The 19636-nt window shown below is 43.7% G+C and overlaps 1 protein-coding gene across 2 annotated transcripts in view; it reads right to left on the reverse strand.

Annotated features, from left to right (window-relative positions):
* Positions 1-19636, reverse strand: part of Slc44a5 (solute carrier family 44 member 5) — a 242757-nt gene that overhangs the window by 26090 nt on the left and 197031 nt on the right. For both annotated transcript variants that reach the window (XM_041649914.1, XM_041649905.1), the window contains exons 4-6: positions 17506-17590; positions 7168-7252; positions 595-720 (exon numbers count right to left, since the gene is read on the reverse strand). In XM_041649914.1, the coding sequence (XP_041505848.1) occupies positions 595-720; positions 7168-7252; positions 17506-17590 (296 nt within the window). The remainder of the gene's footprint in view (positions 1-594; positions 721-7167; positions 7253-17505; positions 17591-19636) is intronic.

Here is a 19636-nt window from a genome sequence, read left to right on the forward strand (position 1 = left end):
TGCTAAGGCACACATGTGGAAGTTCCACCACCAGATTCTGTTTTCTCCTCCTATCACGTTGGTGTCAGTGTTGCGGAGGGAATTCAGGTTGGACGGCAAGCACCCTCATCAGCTGAGCCGCCTAGCAGTATGGCTTCATAGTGATGACTCTAGATGACATAAAGTTCTAGCTCTTATCAGCAACAAACCCATCCAGATATAGAAAGTCTCTTAGCCAGGGCTACCTAGGCACACTTAACAGTCTTTTCTACCCTATAAGTGTACACAGGGATATGTCATGAATGGCATGTTCCTCTGTCTATACAATGCATGCCCTGAATATTCTGTGTTTTGATACGCCACTAACAGTATGTGTTTCTGAGTGTTCACGTGTGCTTGTGTTTTATCGGAATGGTACCATTAATATTCATTCTCTAGATCTGGACATTATTCCAGTAGCAAACTAGAATGTTCCACTGAAATAGCAGCTAAGCTCCTTCCAGGAGTGAGCTTGAGTACACGCACCTTTGCAGGCCTGGCCGTGGCCTTGCAGAGTTGGAGTACATGCACCTTTGCAGGCCTGGCTGTGGCCATGCAGAACTTGAGTACACGTACCTTTGCAGGCGTGGCCGTGGCCTTGCAGAACTGGCGATAGTATTCCCAGTGGCTTTTGTCTTCTTTGTTCAAAAACTGCATTTCCACGTAAGTTAGAAATTTCTCTGGGCACCTGGAGACACAGATCTGCAGCAGAAAAGCACAGTGATGGGAATGGATCGAGTAAACCAAGCAAATGCTTACACGGTAGGATGGGCTTCTCAGTTCCTCGCCAGCAAGAAGAGTCAAGCGTCACTGTACAGCTGACTTAAATCACATTTCTAGTTTTATTGTATAAAATTAAATTGAGTATAGACTGTTACCAACCTGTGCTTCCTGCTTTCTTGGTCTTGTGTTAAGACAAGAAATTGAACAGTAATGATAGCTTATGCTTTGATTTTTAAATCAGCACACAGTGTGCTGGAGACCACTGTAACATTTTAAACCAAGCATTCTGCTTTCCCACCTCCCTGCTCCTGCCCCCCCTTGCCTTCCCCGATTATTTTCCCATTTTACATCCCATGTGTCCTTTCCCCACCTCCCATCCTCCTCATCACCTAGTACCAGCCTCTCTAGGGAAGTATAACCACGAGGAGACCCAAACTCATGAGACAAAACCAGCATGTTCTGTCATATGTAGATTCTAGCCTGTGAGACATAAAGTTTAAAAACTCTAGATGAATTTATTTTAACTTGATTTTTGATATAAATGCACAAGTACTTGTGAGAAATAGAAATGTCCACACACTTGTCACTCAGGCTCCCCAGACAGTAAGACTTTGCACAACTGTACGGTACACGCTCGTCACTCAGGCTCCCCAGAGAGTAAAGACTTCACACATTGTAAGGTACATGCTCGTCACTCAGGCTCTCCAGTCAGTAAGATTACACAACTGTAAGGTAACATTACAGCCACTCAGTTCATTTAGATTTTACTAATTCTATATCCTTTTGGTGTGTGCCCATGATGGAGAGTTCTGTGTGCACACTTGGGGGCTTCGGTCATAGAACAATGACAATTTTTAAAGCCCCTTTTAAAGGGTTGTTTTTTTATTATTTCTGTGCACTGTGCATTCACGTGGGTGCACATCAGCATGTGCAGTGTGTACTCACGTGTGTACACATCAGCATGTGCAGTGTGTACTCACGTGTGTACTCGTCAGCATGTGCAGTGTGTACTCACGTGTGTACTCGTCAGCATGTGCAGTGTGTACTCACGTGTGTGCACATCAGCATGTGCAGTGTGTACTCACGTGTGTACATGTCAGCATGTGCAGTGTGTACTCACGTGTGTACAAGTCCGCATGTGCAGTGTGTACTCACGTGTGTGCCCATCAGCATGTGCAGTGTGTACTCACGTGTGTGCACGTCGGCATGTGCAGTGTGTACTCACGTGTGTGCACGTCAGCATGTGCAGTGTGTACTCACGTGTGTGCACGTCAGCATGTGCAATGTGTACTCACGTGTGTGCACGTCAGCATGTGCAGTGTGTACTCACATGGCTGCACGTCAGCATGTGCAGTGTGTACTCACGTGTGTGCACGTCAGCATGTGCAGTGTGTACTCACGTGGGTGCATGTCAGCATGTGCAGTGTGCATGCAGGTGTGTGCACATCAGTATGTGCAGTGTGCATGCAGGTGTGTGCACATCAGTATTGCAGAGTGTACTCACGTGGGTCCATGTCAGTACAGCAGTGTGCGTGCAGGTGCCCAGAGAGGCCAGAAGAGCACAGAGGATTCCCAGGAGCTGGAGTTGTGGGAGGCTGTGCATCACCCGACAGGGAAGCTGAACAACTGAACCCAGGTGCTCTGCAAGAGCAGCAAGTGCTATTTTCCCACCTCTGCCATGATTCTTTCATAGAACACTTTCTTATGAGTATCTGAATTAGTAGGAGCATAATTCAAGATTAATTATTCTGCAGTCTGTTTATGTTCTAGGTCAGAGTCTTGCTTTGTTTTCCACACGACTAAAATGACTGAAGTTTTCTGATATTTGTTAACGTGCATGGTAAATATTCATGGATGTACTCATGAGTTCCCTATAATTGTGAAAACGTAGTTAGACTTTGTCACCATAAGACAGAAAGCAGAATGCAGATAATTGCCACAATTAATCACCAGGGAGGTCTTCTATCAACACTCTCTAGACATGGGCAAGAGAGATCACCTGTGCAACTGTTTCACAGTAACAGACTTGGAGCAAGCATATCAGTGACAAACCAAGTTACTGTGGTCATTCATGGAGCAAGCATATCAGTGACAAACCAAGTTACTGTGGTCATCCATGGAGCAAGCATATCAGTGACAAACCAAGTTACTGTGGTCATCCATGGAGCAAGCATATCAGTGACAAACCAAGTTACTGTGGTCATCCATGGAGCCACAGCCAAGTGACAGCAATACAACTGCAATTCCATAAGGAGAAGGCAGAACCAGGGGGGTGTAGCCTGCTGAACTTGCTTTTGCTTATGATTTTTTATTTATTTAAATTTATTTGTTTTTATTTTATGTGCCTTGGTGTTTTGACTGCATATATGTCTGCACGAGGGTGTTGGATCCCCTGGAACAGACAGATGTGAGCTGCCGTATGGGTGCTGGGAATTGAACCCAGGTTTTCTGGAAGAGCAGGAGTAGGTGCTCTTAGCCACTCTGCAGCTGAGTCATCTCTCCCTGCTTATGGTTTCCAAAAGAAACAAAAGCCACATCTAACTGCAAGAACTGCATCAACTTCTGGGCAAGAGCTGCATCAACTTTTGTGCAAGAGATGCATCAACTTCTGTGCAAGAGATGCATCAACTTCTATGCAAGAGCTGCATCAACTTCTGTGCAAGAGATGCATCAACTTCTGTGCACGTCTACGTCAGCTTGACTCCTCTGTGTGGAAATCCCCCAGACCTAGCCTGTTCCATCATCTCCCATCAATCCTTTAATAACCATTTTTCACTTTAATTCCTTGACAATTTTATACATGCTTAGCAAGAATTTTCATGCCCTGTTAACTCTCTCTGTCACTTTCTTCCCATCCCTGCTGAAGCTTCTCTTCTTGTACCTATGTTTTTGCATTTTTAGGACACACTAAGTTTAATTAGGTTTGCTTGCATGACTATTGATATGGGGTTATTTCATTTTTTATTTGTTTGGACTACCAGCAACTTACCAGTGACTACATACACTACTGATGACGACGACTCCCACCATGCACCCATCCATCAGCTGCTAACAGTGGTTCAGGGAGGACTGAGGCTTCATGAATCCTCTCCCCCATTGTGATGGGACATTCACGGGTGACATCTTGCACATGGCTGCTATGAACTCATGAGTGCCATAGCCACGTTGTGCTCAGAAGGCTGTATTTCACAGCAATCCTCTCCATCCTCTGGCTCTTAAATTCTTTCTGGGCATTCTTCTGCCACATTCCTTGGCTCTTGCAGTACTGATGTAGATGTTGTGCTTAGGGTGAGTGGTCAACAATAACTTATTCACAGCACGGTTATAGCTTTCGTTCTGTTTGAACGGCCTTGCTCATCTGTGAACCCTGTGAGCATAACACTAACTTGCCGGAAAGATATGCCTACTGGTGCATTAGTACCATGGCTATTATGTGGGTAACCAGCTGTTTTCTGATGGATTTGACGCCCGCTCTATAGGAAGGAATTTATACCTGGTACTATAAACCTGGTCAAAAATTCATGAACAGGGACTACACAGACCCTAGGGGGAAGCTGCTACTGTTGTAAAACTGCTTTCTAAATATTTATATTTTTATATCCATAGATAGTAATGGTCTCAGCATCGTTTAGAAAAGTTTCTGTTTGCAGCAGATTATAGATCACGCAGAGACTTCTTACTGACTGACCCTATAGACAGTTAGGTGAAGCCACAGTTGCTAAGTAGGCAGCTTTCCCGACTTTTGCCATGTTTATCACTATCTACAAGTTCGTTCCGATGGGAGCCACGCTGACTAGATCATGCATGTACTAGGAGAAACCTCAGAGACATCATGTGAGAGACTGCTTCTGGGACCCCGCAACCCTACACTTCCAAATGCATGCACATAATGTGAGAGGCTGCTTCTGGGACCCCGCAACCCTACACTTCCAAACGCATGCACATAATGTGAGAGACTGCTTCTGGGACCCCGCAACCCTACACTTCCAAATGCATGCACAATGTCTACTACGCGCACAAACTGGTGCACACACAACCCATAAAAGAAAGTAATTAAAATGGAAAAAAGTAGTTTGTCAAAGAGAATCGTGTCAAACTTCATTCCAAACACAAATCAGCTGTTTAAAAAAAAACCAGTAACTGCCCTTTCTTCTCTCCCTCCATCAGACCACCTTTTCACTTCAAATGGGATGCTGATTAGAAGCAATCATCATATAATTAGCTAAAGAAGGTCGCACTGAGGCTGGGTATCCTAATTGATCCCGGTCTGTTCTTCAAGTGCTTGTGACACACGTCTGGACCATGCTGCCAGCTGACAGAAACAGAGCACATTGAATAGAGCTCTGATCTATAAATACACCATTGCAGAGCCAATTGATGCAGGGTGCAAAAATTGCAGTTGCAATATATCCACGGAGCTGTGATTCCTACGGACTTCACAGGGGGCATGCAGCATGATTCTCCATCACTGCTGCTACATCATCAGCTCAGGCGGGCTTAACACTGTTATTATAAACAAGAATCGGATGCTCCATTTGTGAGAATAATAAACGGCATTTTTGCCTTATCATAGGAACTTTGGTTTGTATGGCACAGTGGAAAGAGTAGGAAAGTATTCATTCATTATTAATTTCTCCATTCGATAGATATTTATTGATCATTACTCTGGGGGTTTGAAGGTAATGTGAACACAGCAGGAAGTAAAACAGATGACAATCCTTACCCTCAAGGTGTTTGCCTTTGGATACAGGGAGAAGTACAATCAAACACTTGTTACAGACAGGGATGGTTGTGACTGAGGGCTAGAAGAGACTAGAGAGTGAGGGGTGGATGGAGGTCTTGGGCTTTTCAGTCAGTAAGCCCTGTCGCACAAGCATGAGGGCTTGAGTTACGACCCCTAGCACCATGTGGAAAGCCGGGAGCAGCATCAGGCCTGTGGTCCCAGAGCTTGAGGACAGATGCTAGAAGGTCGCTGGTAGCCTTTGGCTAGCCAGCCTAGCTGAATCAGTGGTTCATTGAGAAATCCTGTCTCAAAAACTAAGGTTGAGAGAAATAGAGGACTCTTGGAGTTAGCCTCTGGTCTCACGCTAACACACATGCACACGTGTGCACACATGACCTCACCAAAAACATAACAATTATAGAAAGATTTGCATCTTGGTGGTTGATCCATGAAGCCATCTGGAAGAAGAGTACTCAGAGAAGTACTTCAGTCGGAGAAGAAAGTGAAGACGGCAGGAGCAGGAGCCTGCCTGCATCCTTCAAAGAAAGAAGCCCGCCAAGAGCGGTGCTTAGGTGGCTTTATCTAGTGGGCTTATTTATTTATTTAACCTTACAGACCTTTCTGCTTAGAGGGGGATATGGGAACATCTTCTGGGGTGGCACAGGCTACAAAGCTCAGGGAAGCTAGCCATGCCTCTTGATATACAGAGAAAGGAAGCGTCTAAAACCAGGGAAGCAGGTAACTGCCCAGGAGCTCAGCCAGCGACAGTTCCAGCCTATATGACAGGAATGGCCAGAAACTCCAGCTACAACCACCCTCCATCCACAGATCCCATCATCAGACGACCTGGGAGAGGAGCCTCCAATCTCAAGACTTTTTATTTCTATACTTGCTTCTATTATATTCTTAGTATTGTTTTTATGTCATTAAAGTGTTTGTGTTTATTCCTCTTCTTACATTTATGTGATTTTATTTACACATTTTCTCTAATTCATAATCGTGCATTTATCTCTCGCCATTCTCTATCACATGACTTCCCTCTTCTTATTATATTATATATAACTTTGGTTTCCCCTTCTCTCCTTCCTCATCACCTTCCTCTTTTTCATTCATTTGCTATTATCTTAGTTAATTTTAACATTATGTCTTTTCTCCATTATTTTTTTAAGCAGTTTTCCTCTCTATGCACACTGGTGGTGTAGCAGTAGGCGTCACTTGGTTTAATTAGAGCTCTGTATCTTGTTTGGCTTTGCTGTCATGGCTTGTTTCCTCCTCTCTGAATATGATGGCAGATCCAGCCTTCCAGGGAAGGCAGCTTACTTAGACGGCCCCAACAGTGAGATGCACATCCCAACAGATGCACAGATCAAAGCGTAAAAACACAAGAATCATGAAAAAGCAAGGCAACATGGCTTTTTCCAAACATTTACAACTCCTCCATAAATGAATTCAAAGATGCAGAAATGACTGGGCCAGCAGACAAGCTTCTGCTGTGGTCACTTATAAGAGCGAATGGTTTCCATCACTGAGGTTCCCCAGCAACCCTGAAAGGATTCTTCTCTGCCTTAGCTTCGACTGCATGTGCATGAGCATGACATCAGGCTTACCTTTTCCTACCTCACAGACAGACTCAGCGTGGAAATCCTCAAGTCACCCGAGTGTTAGAGACGTTAACACCTCCATGAAGGCAGCCTTTGCCTTACCTGTGTAGTAGGGCACTGGAGCCTGAACATCACGGAGGAGCTGGTACACCTGAACAAGTTAAAGTAAAACAAAACGGTCTTGTTCCTGTCAAAAAAGAAAACACAAATAGTGTTTATCGGTGGGAACGCTCTATAGGAATCAAACCACAGGTGCTTTGAATGCATCGTCTTTAAAAATTGACTTCATCTTCATGTGGGTGCAGCATCTTCTCAAACCACCTTCACATTACCTGACAATCAATGCACTGTTTTGTAATTATTAAAAGTTGAAATACATTGTCCACCAGCAAGAAAGCATTTATCACGAGGCAGAAGATCACGTCATTGGGAATGATGTTGACACACATGTTTAATGGAAGGAGAAATTAATATGTCTATTTTAGAAAGAAACTTACTTTAAAGACCATTAAAATATGATTTGACTATGTGGGAATAAGAATTAAATTATATGCAAAAAGAAATGATAACATCTAAAATTTGGGAATATATTCCTTCATCCAATTTTTGTATTTATAGATTTCTTTAACATAAGAATGTATTACGTTGGTGATGTACAAAAGCAATAATTGCATTTTCTATTAAAAACTGTACTAAGTGGCAGTCATACACATTCAATGGAATATATCCTGTCATTTGAGATTCTCTTTGAATTTGAATGATCCTATTAGGGAGATGAAGACAATACCAGTTCTGTCCACTTTATGGTGGCATAGAAGGACCTAAGATGATGCTGGACTCAAGCAGTTGTTCAACTCTGGCATATTTGGGGGTCCTGATGGTGGTCATCAGAGGGAGGGGACTCTGGACAAGTGTAGGGGTCCTGATGGTGGTTATCTATATTAGCAGCTCTCGCCTGTGGCTCTGACAAATACCAAAGCAATGTAGGAAGGCAGTTTGTCTGATTCAGACACACATCTCATTAGAGTGAAGAGTCATAGCAAGATCGTGAGACAACCGTTCACACCGCATCCATGGTCAGGAAACAGGGAGCTGCAAGCTGATGATCAAGATTGACCATTGCAATACTCAAGACAAAATTCATGGCCAAATAAACATTTTCTTGGAATCCTGTGGGTGGAGTCTCTCTCTCTCTCTCTCTCTCTCTCTCTCTCTCTCTCTGTCTCTCTCTCTCTCTCTCGCTCTATGTAGAGACAAATTAAAATGTGGTGTGATCATAGACTATTATTAAAATACAAAATTTGATTTTATATAAGGAAGAATCGAAAGGACAACAGACTGGCAGTGAATAAAGACTGCACTCACAACAAAATCAAAGTCATTCATTTCTTCCAAATTCTGGTATCAGATACAACAGGACATGCTGGGTTCTGCTGAAGTTACAGAGCCGAGTGTAAAAGGTGACTGGACCACGTAAGGAAAAGAGCAGATACAGCAACTGCAAAGTGGGAAAGAAAGGAAGACAGAGATGGTGTGTGGGGATGGGATCCCCTGTGCACAGGGGATCCCAGACACTGTCCAGTCAGGACGAGAAGCAGAGGGAACAATCACTGTGCTACTCCAAGGGGCTAGAAGGAGACGGAAGCTCAGACATGGGGTGTGGCTAAAAAGAGGAACGAAATCGGTTTTCCACAGCGGGTTACCAGTGGAAATCACCTGAACTAACAGAACCACATCAAAAGGTACTTTTTAAAACCTGCTAGAACTGAGCCCGAGACCCAAAGGAGGGTTTCCACAGAATACGACTGTGAGCAAGGAGGGCCAAGAGCCAGGCCGGGGCCTTTCCTTTGGTTATAGGTTCTTCCTTACCATTTAATTTCCTTCCAAATGCATATAGTACTTTAACGCAAATTTCAAAAATTAAACCAATAGGACGTTGGGGTTGGTCATATATTCAAACAGATCTGTGGGACTTGTCATTTAGTGAACGATCCTGTGGCTGGTTTCAGTCCTGGTCTCAAGGGTGGTGGATATCTGGGCTCAGTCTCTGACTCAGTCTCCTGTAGCATGTGTTGAAAGCCCAGCAATCATCATGAGCCGAAGTTCTTGTAACAGCCAGAAGGTGGCGGTGTAATCAACCAAATTCACACCTTTCGGTGGAAAATACTGAAGACCAGGCCTTCAAACCGTAGCTCAGGAGCAACTTGTGTGCCGAGAAGCAATGGAGTCACACAGGGAGGCAAAGCACAGGTGTCCTCTGGAGCCAGGGTTTCATCTGGCATTTCAGGAACCCATCGGTGTTTCTCCCACAGTCCTTTCGGCTGGGCATAGACAAAACCCAAAAGGCCTGATTCTTCTCCATCCCAGGTACAACGATGCCCTCTCCAAACACAGGCTCTGTGTCCAGTTATGAGGAATCTCGGCTCCATATGAGAACTCAAGGATAGCTGCAAGGCCATCGTGACCCAAATACAACCACTCAGTGCTCACACTGACCTGAGCGTGGCCCTGGCTTGGCTTTCCTCGCCAGAGATGTGTCCACTGCATCCTGGCACAGAAGTGTGCACGTTTATTTAGTGCCTGACTTTATGTAATACGTTTTGCACACATGTGCGCACACACACACACGCACGCACACACACACACACACACACACACACACAGAGGCCAGAGGTCAACCACAGATGTCATTCCTCAGGCATTACCCACATTTTTATTGAAAGACAAGAGCTCCTAACTGGCCTGGAGCTCACCAAGTATGCTTGCCTGGCTAGCAGGTGACCCCAGCGATCTGCCTGCCCCTAGTGGCCCAGTACTGGGGTCACAGGCTGCAGCCACCACACCCAGCTTTTCAAATGTGAGTTGAAGGGACTGAGCTCAGGTCCACACGCTTGGGCATCAGACCCTTCTCTAAGGCAGCCCCCCAGTTCCTTCTGTGGAAGGCTGAGGACAACACGCAGGCGTGAGTTTTCTCCTCCCTCCACGTGGGTTCCAGGGATTGAACTCTGGAGGCCAGGCGTGGCAGCAAGTGCGTGCCTTTACCCACTAAAGCCATCTCTCTGGTCCACCTTGCCTTCTTGAGTTGACGCCACATCAGGCACATTTCCCTATCAAAAACACACCTATGCACAGTAGTGTCACAGATGGACGGTATCTCACTATTTTATCATAGAGCCCATGTCATCAGTCTCTGGGAAGACAAGGAGACGTTTGCATTCTGTCCTGACGACCGCACTGCCTGCCGTTGCTCCTTTAGTTTCATGGAGACAGCAGACGGTGGCTCTCTCTGAAATTCTTTCACAGGCCATGCCTCATAGGCTCTGTCCCAGCCGGTGACCCTTTCAGAGGTGTGTCCTACTGGGAGGAAGTTAGATCCTTGAGGGTGAGCCTCGTGTGGGGAGATAGATGGGGTCTCTGCCTGTTTTTCATTTCTTATGAGATGATCATACCTCATCTGCCATAGGCTTCCACCTTAGTGTACCATAAGGCCACCAAGTGATGCAAAAGTCCAGGACCACAAGAGCATGAACCAGGAACCAGAGCAAAGTTTTCTTCTTTTAACTCGTTTATGTGTTTTCTCAGAGCGATGGAAAGCTAACACGGCTCACAAAGTTTCAAAAGATTCAAATTTCATTCAGTCAGTTTCTAGGCAGAAAACTGCTGAGTCACAAGAGAGTAAGTGTTGGTAAGCATTTGATAAAACCTTGCAAATACCACCACCTAGCACCCTGCCAGCAGAGGACAATGGGGTGCTAACCTCTCACCCCACCAAACACCAGCAGCTGACAATGGGGTGCTAACCTCTCACCCCACCAAACACCAGCAGCAGAAAATGGGGTGCTAATCTATCACTACACCAAATACCGGACATTTTAACCTTTTTGGTTATTTGACAATCTCACAGGCAAAAATAATTTTTAAATTTGCATTTTCCTTTTCAACTCTGACAACAAGTTTCCTGTTGCCCTCGGGCATCATAGGATTTTATCTCCTGCTTGTGACCTTTGTCTTATTTTTAGTGGATATCAGCATTTGTGTTTCGACACTGATAGACTGTGCACACGTGTGTGCACTCATACTCATGGGAGCCAGAGAACACCTTTGTGAAGCTGGGTTCTCCTTCCACCTTTACGTGGGTTTCTGGTCAGACCCAGGTCATCAGGTTGCACATTAGCTCCCTCAGTGCTGAGCGCCTTGCATGTACTTGGCTGAATCCTTTCCCTCGTGGTTTCTGTGTTCAGATCGTAAAGCCAGCGTTCCATTTGTTGAAAGGGAAAGTGTTTGCTGTCCCTGGATGGCCACTTAGCTTTAATTTTGTTTACGATGATTTTGGTGGTTTCCTTTTTTGTTGTTGTTGTCGTCGTTTTTTAAATTTGATACAGGGTCTCTCCATGTAGTTCTGCCTGTCCTGGAACTCACAGAGACCCGCCTGTCTCCGCCTCCCTAGTGCTGGGATGACAGGGATGAGCCACAGAGTCTGGCCCTTTTGGTGGTTTACTTTCAATGACAGAATTCTTCAAAGTTTCTGATATGTTTTCAGTTTTACTGTTCTGTTTAGAAGATGTTGTTTAGCCCATAGTTTTATTTACTTTTTATTGTTTCTCTCATAGATTTATAAACACTTGACTGCTCTCCTAATATTACAAAACAATCAGTGTTTACTTCTTAAAGAGATCACAGTAAAATAGCATAATACAGAAGACTCAGCATTCCCAACCAAGCCCTTTCTGCCTTACAAGTGATGGTTGGAGATTTCAGAATCTTTGGTCCTTAATTTCCCATTGGGCAGAGTGATGTTCCTTTTCCTTTCAATGTTTTCAGAAATTCCTCACCAGTCTTCTTGAGACTTAGTTCCGAATCTATCTTCTGGGGTTTACACAAGCTTTTCACTTCCCAAATTCTTTCAGAATTATCTAACTCATTTTTATTCGTAGGATCCTTTTGATCAATTTTCTTCGTTTCTTTCTTCTTTTTCTCCCCACTTAGCATTTTTGACTTGACTTCTTTTCTGGGTCTTTCCCCTCCTTTTTATCTGCTTTACTTTGTTTTGGTTCACCTCTTTGCTTTCTTCACCAGACAGCCCAGAATCAGAGTCCGAAAGGTTTCACATCTCCCATGCTGCTGTGGTGGGTAGGGCGCCCTCGGCTACCAACAGCACAGTGCAGTTTAAACTTTTTGACGTGAAGCTGGCTCAAACTTCTTGTCAGTTTTGACTTTTCCATCCTGTTCTGCATTTCCCTGGGTCCTCTGAAGCCCGCCTGAACTGCAAGCATTCATTATTTCTTGTTTGGATGACGTCTTACTGAAGAATACCCAGAGAAAGCAAATAAAATTCCAAGGAGAGTCCATCAGAGAGCCACGCAGCTCCTCCCTTCTCTTTGAATCCCGGTCTGAGCTCCTGGCCCATGGTTTTATAAGTACATCCCTGGCCAGGGTTGCTTTCTGATTTTTATCTCATCTGTACATAAAACCTTCCCTGATTCTGTATTCTTTTAGGTATGAATTATTATACACATTTAGCTTTACTTTTAGGTATGGATTATTATACACATTTAGCTTTACTTTTAGGTATGAATTATTATACACATTTAGCTTTACTTCCATGAATAGAGTTTCATTCAATTCAGCACCACTCACTGAATACTGAATTTTCCAGGTACTGACTTGAAATTCTATCTCTGTCACATTAAAAACCTGGTTTTGTTCCAAATCTAGCAGCCCAGGCCTGTGACCCCAGCTACCCCAGAGGCAGAGGAGGGAAGACTGCAAGTTTATTGCCTTGGTTTCAGAGAGAGCTCAAGGTCACCAGAGGCAACTTAGTGAGGGACTCAGTCCCAAAACAGATAAATGATTAAGTAGGGGCCAGACATATGACTCAGGCAGAACACTTGTCTCCATGTGTACAGCCCTAGATTCTATCACCAATCCTGAGAAAAATGTATTTACAATTGATTTATTTGTACCTAGTTTATTACCAGTCTATACTTTAGAATAATGTGATTACTCTAATGAATTTGCTCTAACCTTTTTCTGAGATATATTTTTATTCAATTACACTTATACATATTTGATTTTAAAGATTTGTTTATTTTATCCTATGTTTTGCTTGCATGTGTGTATATGCACTGCGTGTACTGCCTAGTGCCCATGGAGGCCAGAAGAGGGCATCTAATTCCCTGGGACTGGAGACCATTCCTGAGATCTCTCTGTAAGACAAGTAACTACTCTTAACTTCTGAATGTCTTTCTAGCCCCTTAAGTTAAAAACAGAATAACCTTTATTTCTATTTCATGTGTGTGGGTGTCTTGCCTGCATGTAGAGCTGGGCATCATGAGCGTGCAGTACCCATAGAAGCCAGAAGAGGGCATCAGATCTCCAGGGGTGGGAGTTAAAGATGATTGTATGCCTCCTTAAGGGTGCTAGGAATTGAACCTGGATCCTCTGGAAGAGCAGCCCGAGTTCTTAACCCCTGTGCCACCTCTCCAGCCTCTTACCTACAAATTTCATATTGAGTAAAGTTTGATTTTCTATTAGTATTTCCACTTACCATTAAATCTATAAGCATAATTTAAAATAACTTTTTGTTTTTTAATTGGTATACATTTATTATAATAATTGAAACATCAATTCCAGGGGTTCTGTCTTAGTCAGGGTTACTATTGCTATGATAAAACACTACGATTAAAGCAATTGGAGGAGGAAAGGGTTTAAGGGTTTATTTCGCTTTTGTTTCCCCAGCCCTGTTCAACATAAAAGGAGGTCAGGACAGGAACTAAGCGGGACAGGAACCTGGAGTCAGAAGCCGCTGCAGAGGCCATGGAGGGTGCTGCTTACTGGACTGCTCCCCATGGCTTGCTCAACCTGCTTTCTTATAGACCCCAGGACCACCAGCCCAGGGATGGGTCCATAATGGGCTGGGCTCTCCCAGTCAATCAGTAAGAAAATGCCATACAGGCTTGTCTACAGCTGGGCTGTATCGGAGGAATTTTCTTAACAGAGGCTCTCTCTCCTCTCTGATGACTTTAGCATGTGCAAGTTGGCATAAAACTAGCTATTTCAGGATCAAATGCCCTCTTCTGACCTCACGGGTATCCATAGATACATATTCTCTCTCTCTCTCTCTCTCTCTCTCTCTCTCTCTCTCTCTCTCTCTCACACACACACACACACACACACACACAATACACTTTTAAAAGTTACTGGAAGACTTAAATGCATTGATTAGGCTTATGGTTCAGAAAGGAAAAGGTATGCAAGTTTATTTATAGAATAATAACTTTTGTAAACAAATGAAACATAAAAATCCTGTTTTCCAACAAAATCTTTTTAAATAATTGAATTTGCAGTTAGAAAAAAATGTTTGTCTCCTGTTTCATCCTACTCATACAAAAATTAAGTTCCAACCAGCTTGGAAATTTAAATACATAAAAGGCAATTATGACAAGCACCATAGAGCACAGGCAAACAGGAATCTCGGGACTGTAACACAGAGACAACTGAAAGGGAAAGTGGGCAGAGCGGCTGCTCCATCCTGAGTGCTTCCTGCAACGGGTCACTTAGACCTGAGCTGCCTCACAGGTGAGCAGAGCGGTTAGACCTGAGCTGTTGAGGTGGTTGAGGTCTATTCCATTTCAAATCTATTTTTATAGGACATTGTATTTGAATGACCAATCTGGTAGGCAAGGGTCACCTCTGGAGAGTCTTCATATACTGCAATTTGGGGTGTCACCTCTTTGTCTGACATAAGTGGGTCATGGGCTTAGGCCTGGACAACTTCTTACAGAGATCCTTCTAAAAACAGCCCGTTTCAAAGGAACTGAGGATCTAGAGCATCTATGCTTCCTTCCTTCCTTCCTTCCTTCCTTCCTTCCTTCCTTCCTTTCCTTCCTTCTTCCTTCCTTCCTTTCTTTCCTTCTTCCTTCCTTCCTTCCTTCCTTCCTTCCTTCTTTCTTCCTTCTTTAACCACCTGCTTCTTCCTTTGTCCCCCCACAATGTAAAAAGTCTCAGATTTTTCTTTTAGGTTTCTAAGATTAAAATTCAGTCCAGGTGTCTGCTACACAGAGGCCTTCTGTAGGCAACACTTTCTCCAAATCTGCCTTGCTATCATTAAAAGTTCCCTCTCCCTCCTCCAAACTTTCGTTTCCCCCACTGTCTAGAGCCATACTACCCCATGGATTCCTCTGCTCTTTACCGAAGGCCTGTCTTTAAATCTGCATATCTCTTAGCATAACTCATTCTCAGTTCTGGGTGGCACCACAGAGCCATGGCAGAAACGTCTGAGACTGTATTTTTCTTGGTGGAGCCCTTGTTGTCACCTGGCCTTTTGCTTCTCCATAATTATCCACAGAAACTCAACTGGTGGCAAAGCGTGAGAAGATCTAGCACCAAACCCAAATAGAGAAGAAACGAATGGATCTCGAGAAAGGGGTAAAAGTTTCCTGGAAATGTGAGACATGGCTTTTGTCTGTTTGATTTTAGGTAAATAGAAAACTTGCTTCCCAAAAAACCCAGGATAGCCAAACAATCCTGTACAATAAAAGAACTTCTGGAGGCATCATCATTCCTGACTTCAAACTCTACTACAGAGCTACAGTACTGAAAATAGCCTGGTATTGTCAAAAAAACAGACAGGAGGGCAAAGGAACCAAATGAAAGACCTAAATATCAATCCACACAACTACAAATACCTGGTTTTTAACAAAGAAGCCAAAAATATCAAATGGAAAAAGAAAGCATATTTAGCAAATGGTGCTGGCATAACTGGATATCAACATATAGAAAAATGAAAATAGACCCATATCTATCACCATGCACAAAACTCAATTCCAAATGGATCAAAGACCTTAATATAAAGCCAGCCACACTGAACCTCATAGAAGAGAAAGTAGGAAGTACACTTGAACGCATTGGCACAGGAGACCACTTCTTAAATATAACCCCAGCAGCACAAATACTGAGAGAAACAATTCATAAATGGGACCTCCTGAAACGGAAAAGCTTCTGTAAAGCAAAGGACATGGTCAGCAAGACAAAACAGCAGCCTGTAGAATAGGAAAAGGTCTTTACCAGCCCCACATCAGACAGAGGTCTGATCACCAAAATATACAAAGAACTCAAGAAATTGGTCATCAAAAGAACAAATAATCTAATAAAAAATGGAGTATAGACCTAAACAGAGAACTCTCAACAGAGAAATCTAAAATGGCTGAAAGACACTTAAGGAAATGCTCAACATTCTTAGTCTTCAGAGAAATGCAAATCAAAACAACTCTGAGATTCCATCTTACACCTGTAAGAATGGCCAGGATCAAAAGCACTGATGATAACTCATGCTGGAGAGGTTGTGGAGTAAAGGGAACATTCCTGCATTGCTGGTGGGAATGCAAGCTGGTACAGTCCCTTTGGATGTCAGTGTGGTGATTTCTCAAAAAATTAGGAAACAACCTTCCTCAAGACCCAGTAATATCACTTTTGGGTATATATCCAAAGGATGCTCAATCGTGCCACAAGTACATGTGCTCAACTATGTTCATAGCAGAATTGTTTGTCATAACCAGAACCTGGAAACAACTAAATGCCCCTAGACCAAAGAATGGATAAGGAAAATGTGGTACATTTACACAATGGAGTACTATACAGCAGAAAAAAATAACGACATCTTGAAATTTGCAGGTGAATGGATGGAGCTAGAAAACATCATTTTGAGTGAGGTAACCCAGACCCAGAAAGACAATTATCACATGTACTCACTCATACGTGGTTTTTAAACGTAAAACAAGGAAGACCAGTCTACAAATCACAATTCCAGAGAACCTAAACAACAATGAGAACTCTAAGAGAGACATACATGGATCTAATCTACTTGGGAAGTAGATAAAGACAAGATCTCCTGAGTAAATCAGGAGCATGGAGACCATGCGAGAGGGTTGAAGTGGAGGAGAGAGGAAGGGGGGGAAACAGAGAAAATTGTATAGCTCAATAAAAATCAATTAAAAAAACCTTGCTTCCAAGCAGAGACACTTCTGCTTTGATTGACATTGCGCAGAAAGAGCACTGAAGAGCTGGGGGCACGTCATAAGGCAGAATGGTTGTCTGCAAACACGATAGCAAACATGACCAAAGAGTGGGATATGACGCAGGCATGTCACCTGCTGCTCAGGACAGCCACACAACAGCCCAACTCAAAGGATGTGATCCAAATATGGCCGCTAACAAACTCCTGGGCCCATCCTTGCTTTTGAATTTTATTGTCACTGATAAGAGTGGAGAGGCAGAGAATGGAAATCTCCAACCACTTAGGGCTGCCTGTAAGAAAGGAGACAGCAGAAACCTCCTCCTTGAGTCTCAGCCTTGCTCAGAGATCCTGCGGCATTGATGCTGATGTGTTTAGGGTCCTGTTTTAGACAGTAAAGCCACCCAAAGCACAGGGGCCATACTCACTCATTGGGGGTTCCCTTCTGGCCACAAAAGTGTCCCTGGCTGTCTGTAGGATAGGCCACTCTCCTGGGGTCACCGTGTGTCCAAGCTGTGGGAACAAAAAAGGACAGAGTCTCCATCAGCAACATCTGGCTGAAGGCAGTCTGATTTGAGAGATTAGAATTGTCACGGCAACGCTCACCTCTTCCCCCTCAGTCATAGAACATTATTGATTTTCTTCAAAGAGTAATTTCTTAATGAAAAGTAAAATAAAATATGGATGAATTGGTCTGAAAGCGCGTTTTTCTTCTCTCCAGATTCATCTGGGCTGCAGCCAAAACATGAGGTAATGCACTTAGGAAATGACAGTTATTAAAATGAGGAGGAGAGAGGGCACAGACAAAAGCCCTCTTGGAAAAGAAGACGCCTTTCCTAAAGCTCCAGCACAAATGACTTCATGCCAGAGCTGATAGATTGACTCTAGGCAGCATGATGTAATGCTTTGGGGGGTATACAGAAGAGAGAAACACCGAAGAATTCAACAGAGTGAATCGACCAGCTCTCTGATTTCTCAGGACACTCAAAAGGCAAACAAGGACATGGCAGAGGCACCTGGCAGGAAAGATCTGCCAGGCATTTGTCCGGTAATCTCAGAGCTTAATGCAAAGACCATGCGTCCCTGACTTCAGTATAACAAGGACTCAGCCATGGTTTCTGTGGAGATGCTGGGCTCTGCTTCATGCAAACTCATCACCCCTTTCTGTTTGTTTTTGTGCGGGTGATAAACTTGGACTGACATCTGAATGACAAATCTCCAGAAAGTAACATCCACCACTAAACTAAGTAATAACTGTTTGTTCTAACTGTTTTTCTACCTTCTCAAAGTTTGAACAACGCTATTGTTAAAACGTCTAGGCTGCAGCTGAAAACACATCCTGGTCCTTTGCTTCTGATAACACTGTTCCACCATCTCCTTCCCCACACTTATTGGAGCTGACAGTTTGCCTCATAATTCAATCACCCTTATGCATATGACTGGTGTGACGATAAAAAAAATCCATTTTCCAAATGAAGATTGTAGTAAGGAAGAGGATTTTTTTTTTCTCAGTACTTTTCTCATTTCTTCTGGTTAGTGTCTATTTCTCTTTGTCTATTTCTCTCTAATGTCACAGAGGCCAAATCAGCTTCATCTAGGAATACCGTCTTGTGAGATCTGAGTAGCCACCATGTCTTTCTGTCCTTGTTTTCCAGAATAAAGAAAGAGCTATAAATAGTGTGTAAATGACATCCAAGTGTTCGGCGCTCAGTTAGACCCTTATTATAACGCTCCTGTGCCTTAATTTGCCACACACTGGCTAAGCGATCCAATTTCATCCAACTCTATTCTTTTAGCTTTATCCTAAAATGCTTTACCCTGTTTCTTTAAATAATCATTAGCTGGGAATTGGGCATCGGATTCCTTTTTATATGGTTTTTCTTTGCTCCTGAGGATTTCATGAGTACACACAATGCAATGTGTCGGCTGCCACCCAACTCCCCAACCACAAACTCTCCCCATATCGCCTCAACGTATTTCCCTCCCAACTTTATGTCTTCTTTCTCAATGACCACAAAGTCCAGTCAGTGTTGCTCATGTGTGCAGCCATTCAGAGGGACATGGGCAGCCAGCGCCACATCCTCAAGACAAAGATGCTCCCTTCTCTTGTAACTGTCGATGGCCAAAGGCTGCTCAGTAAGGAGTGGGGCCTGGAGAGTGATCACCATCTTTAGACATCTGTTTTTTATTGTCTATAACCCAGATCAAATTATCCACGTATTTTAATCCCCACTTTCTAATTAGCTGCTAAAGCACAGAAGTAGTGGTATAAAGTGCCTAGGACACTGAGCCTGCAGAAGATAATGGAAGTGGAAGGTCTGGTAGGGGCTCTGGACCCACTGTGGGCGCAGTCATGCTAGCTCTTTCTTTAGTTTATCAAAAATCGAAATCTGAACCCAGACTTTGATGCTTGTGCTTTGTTTGGAGTGGGGGTGAGCAGCTCCCAGAAGCTTCCACAGGTGCCATGGGCTGGAACCCAGGACAGATTAAGGACAGTGAAGGAGAGAGTAATCAGCAGACCACAGCGACAGACAGCTGTGGTCCTCTGAGAACTTCCGC

This window comes from Microtus oregoni, unplaced genomic scaffold (assembly GCF_018167655.1).
Source record: "Microtus oregoni isolate MIOR12 unplaced genomic scaffold, Mior012 000000F_ref0000247, whole genome shotgun sequence".
Classification (NCBI taxonomy): domain Eukaryota; kingdom Metazoa; phylum Chordata; class Mammalia; order Rodentia; family Cricetidae; genus Microtus; species Microtus oregoni.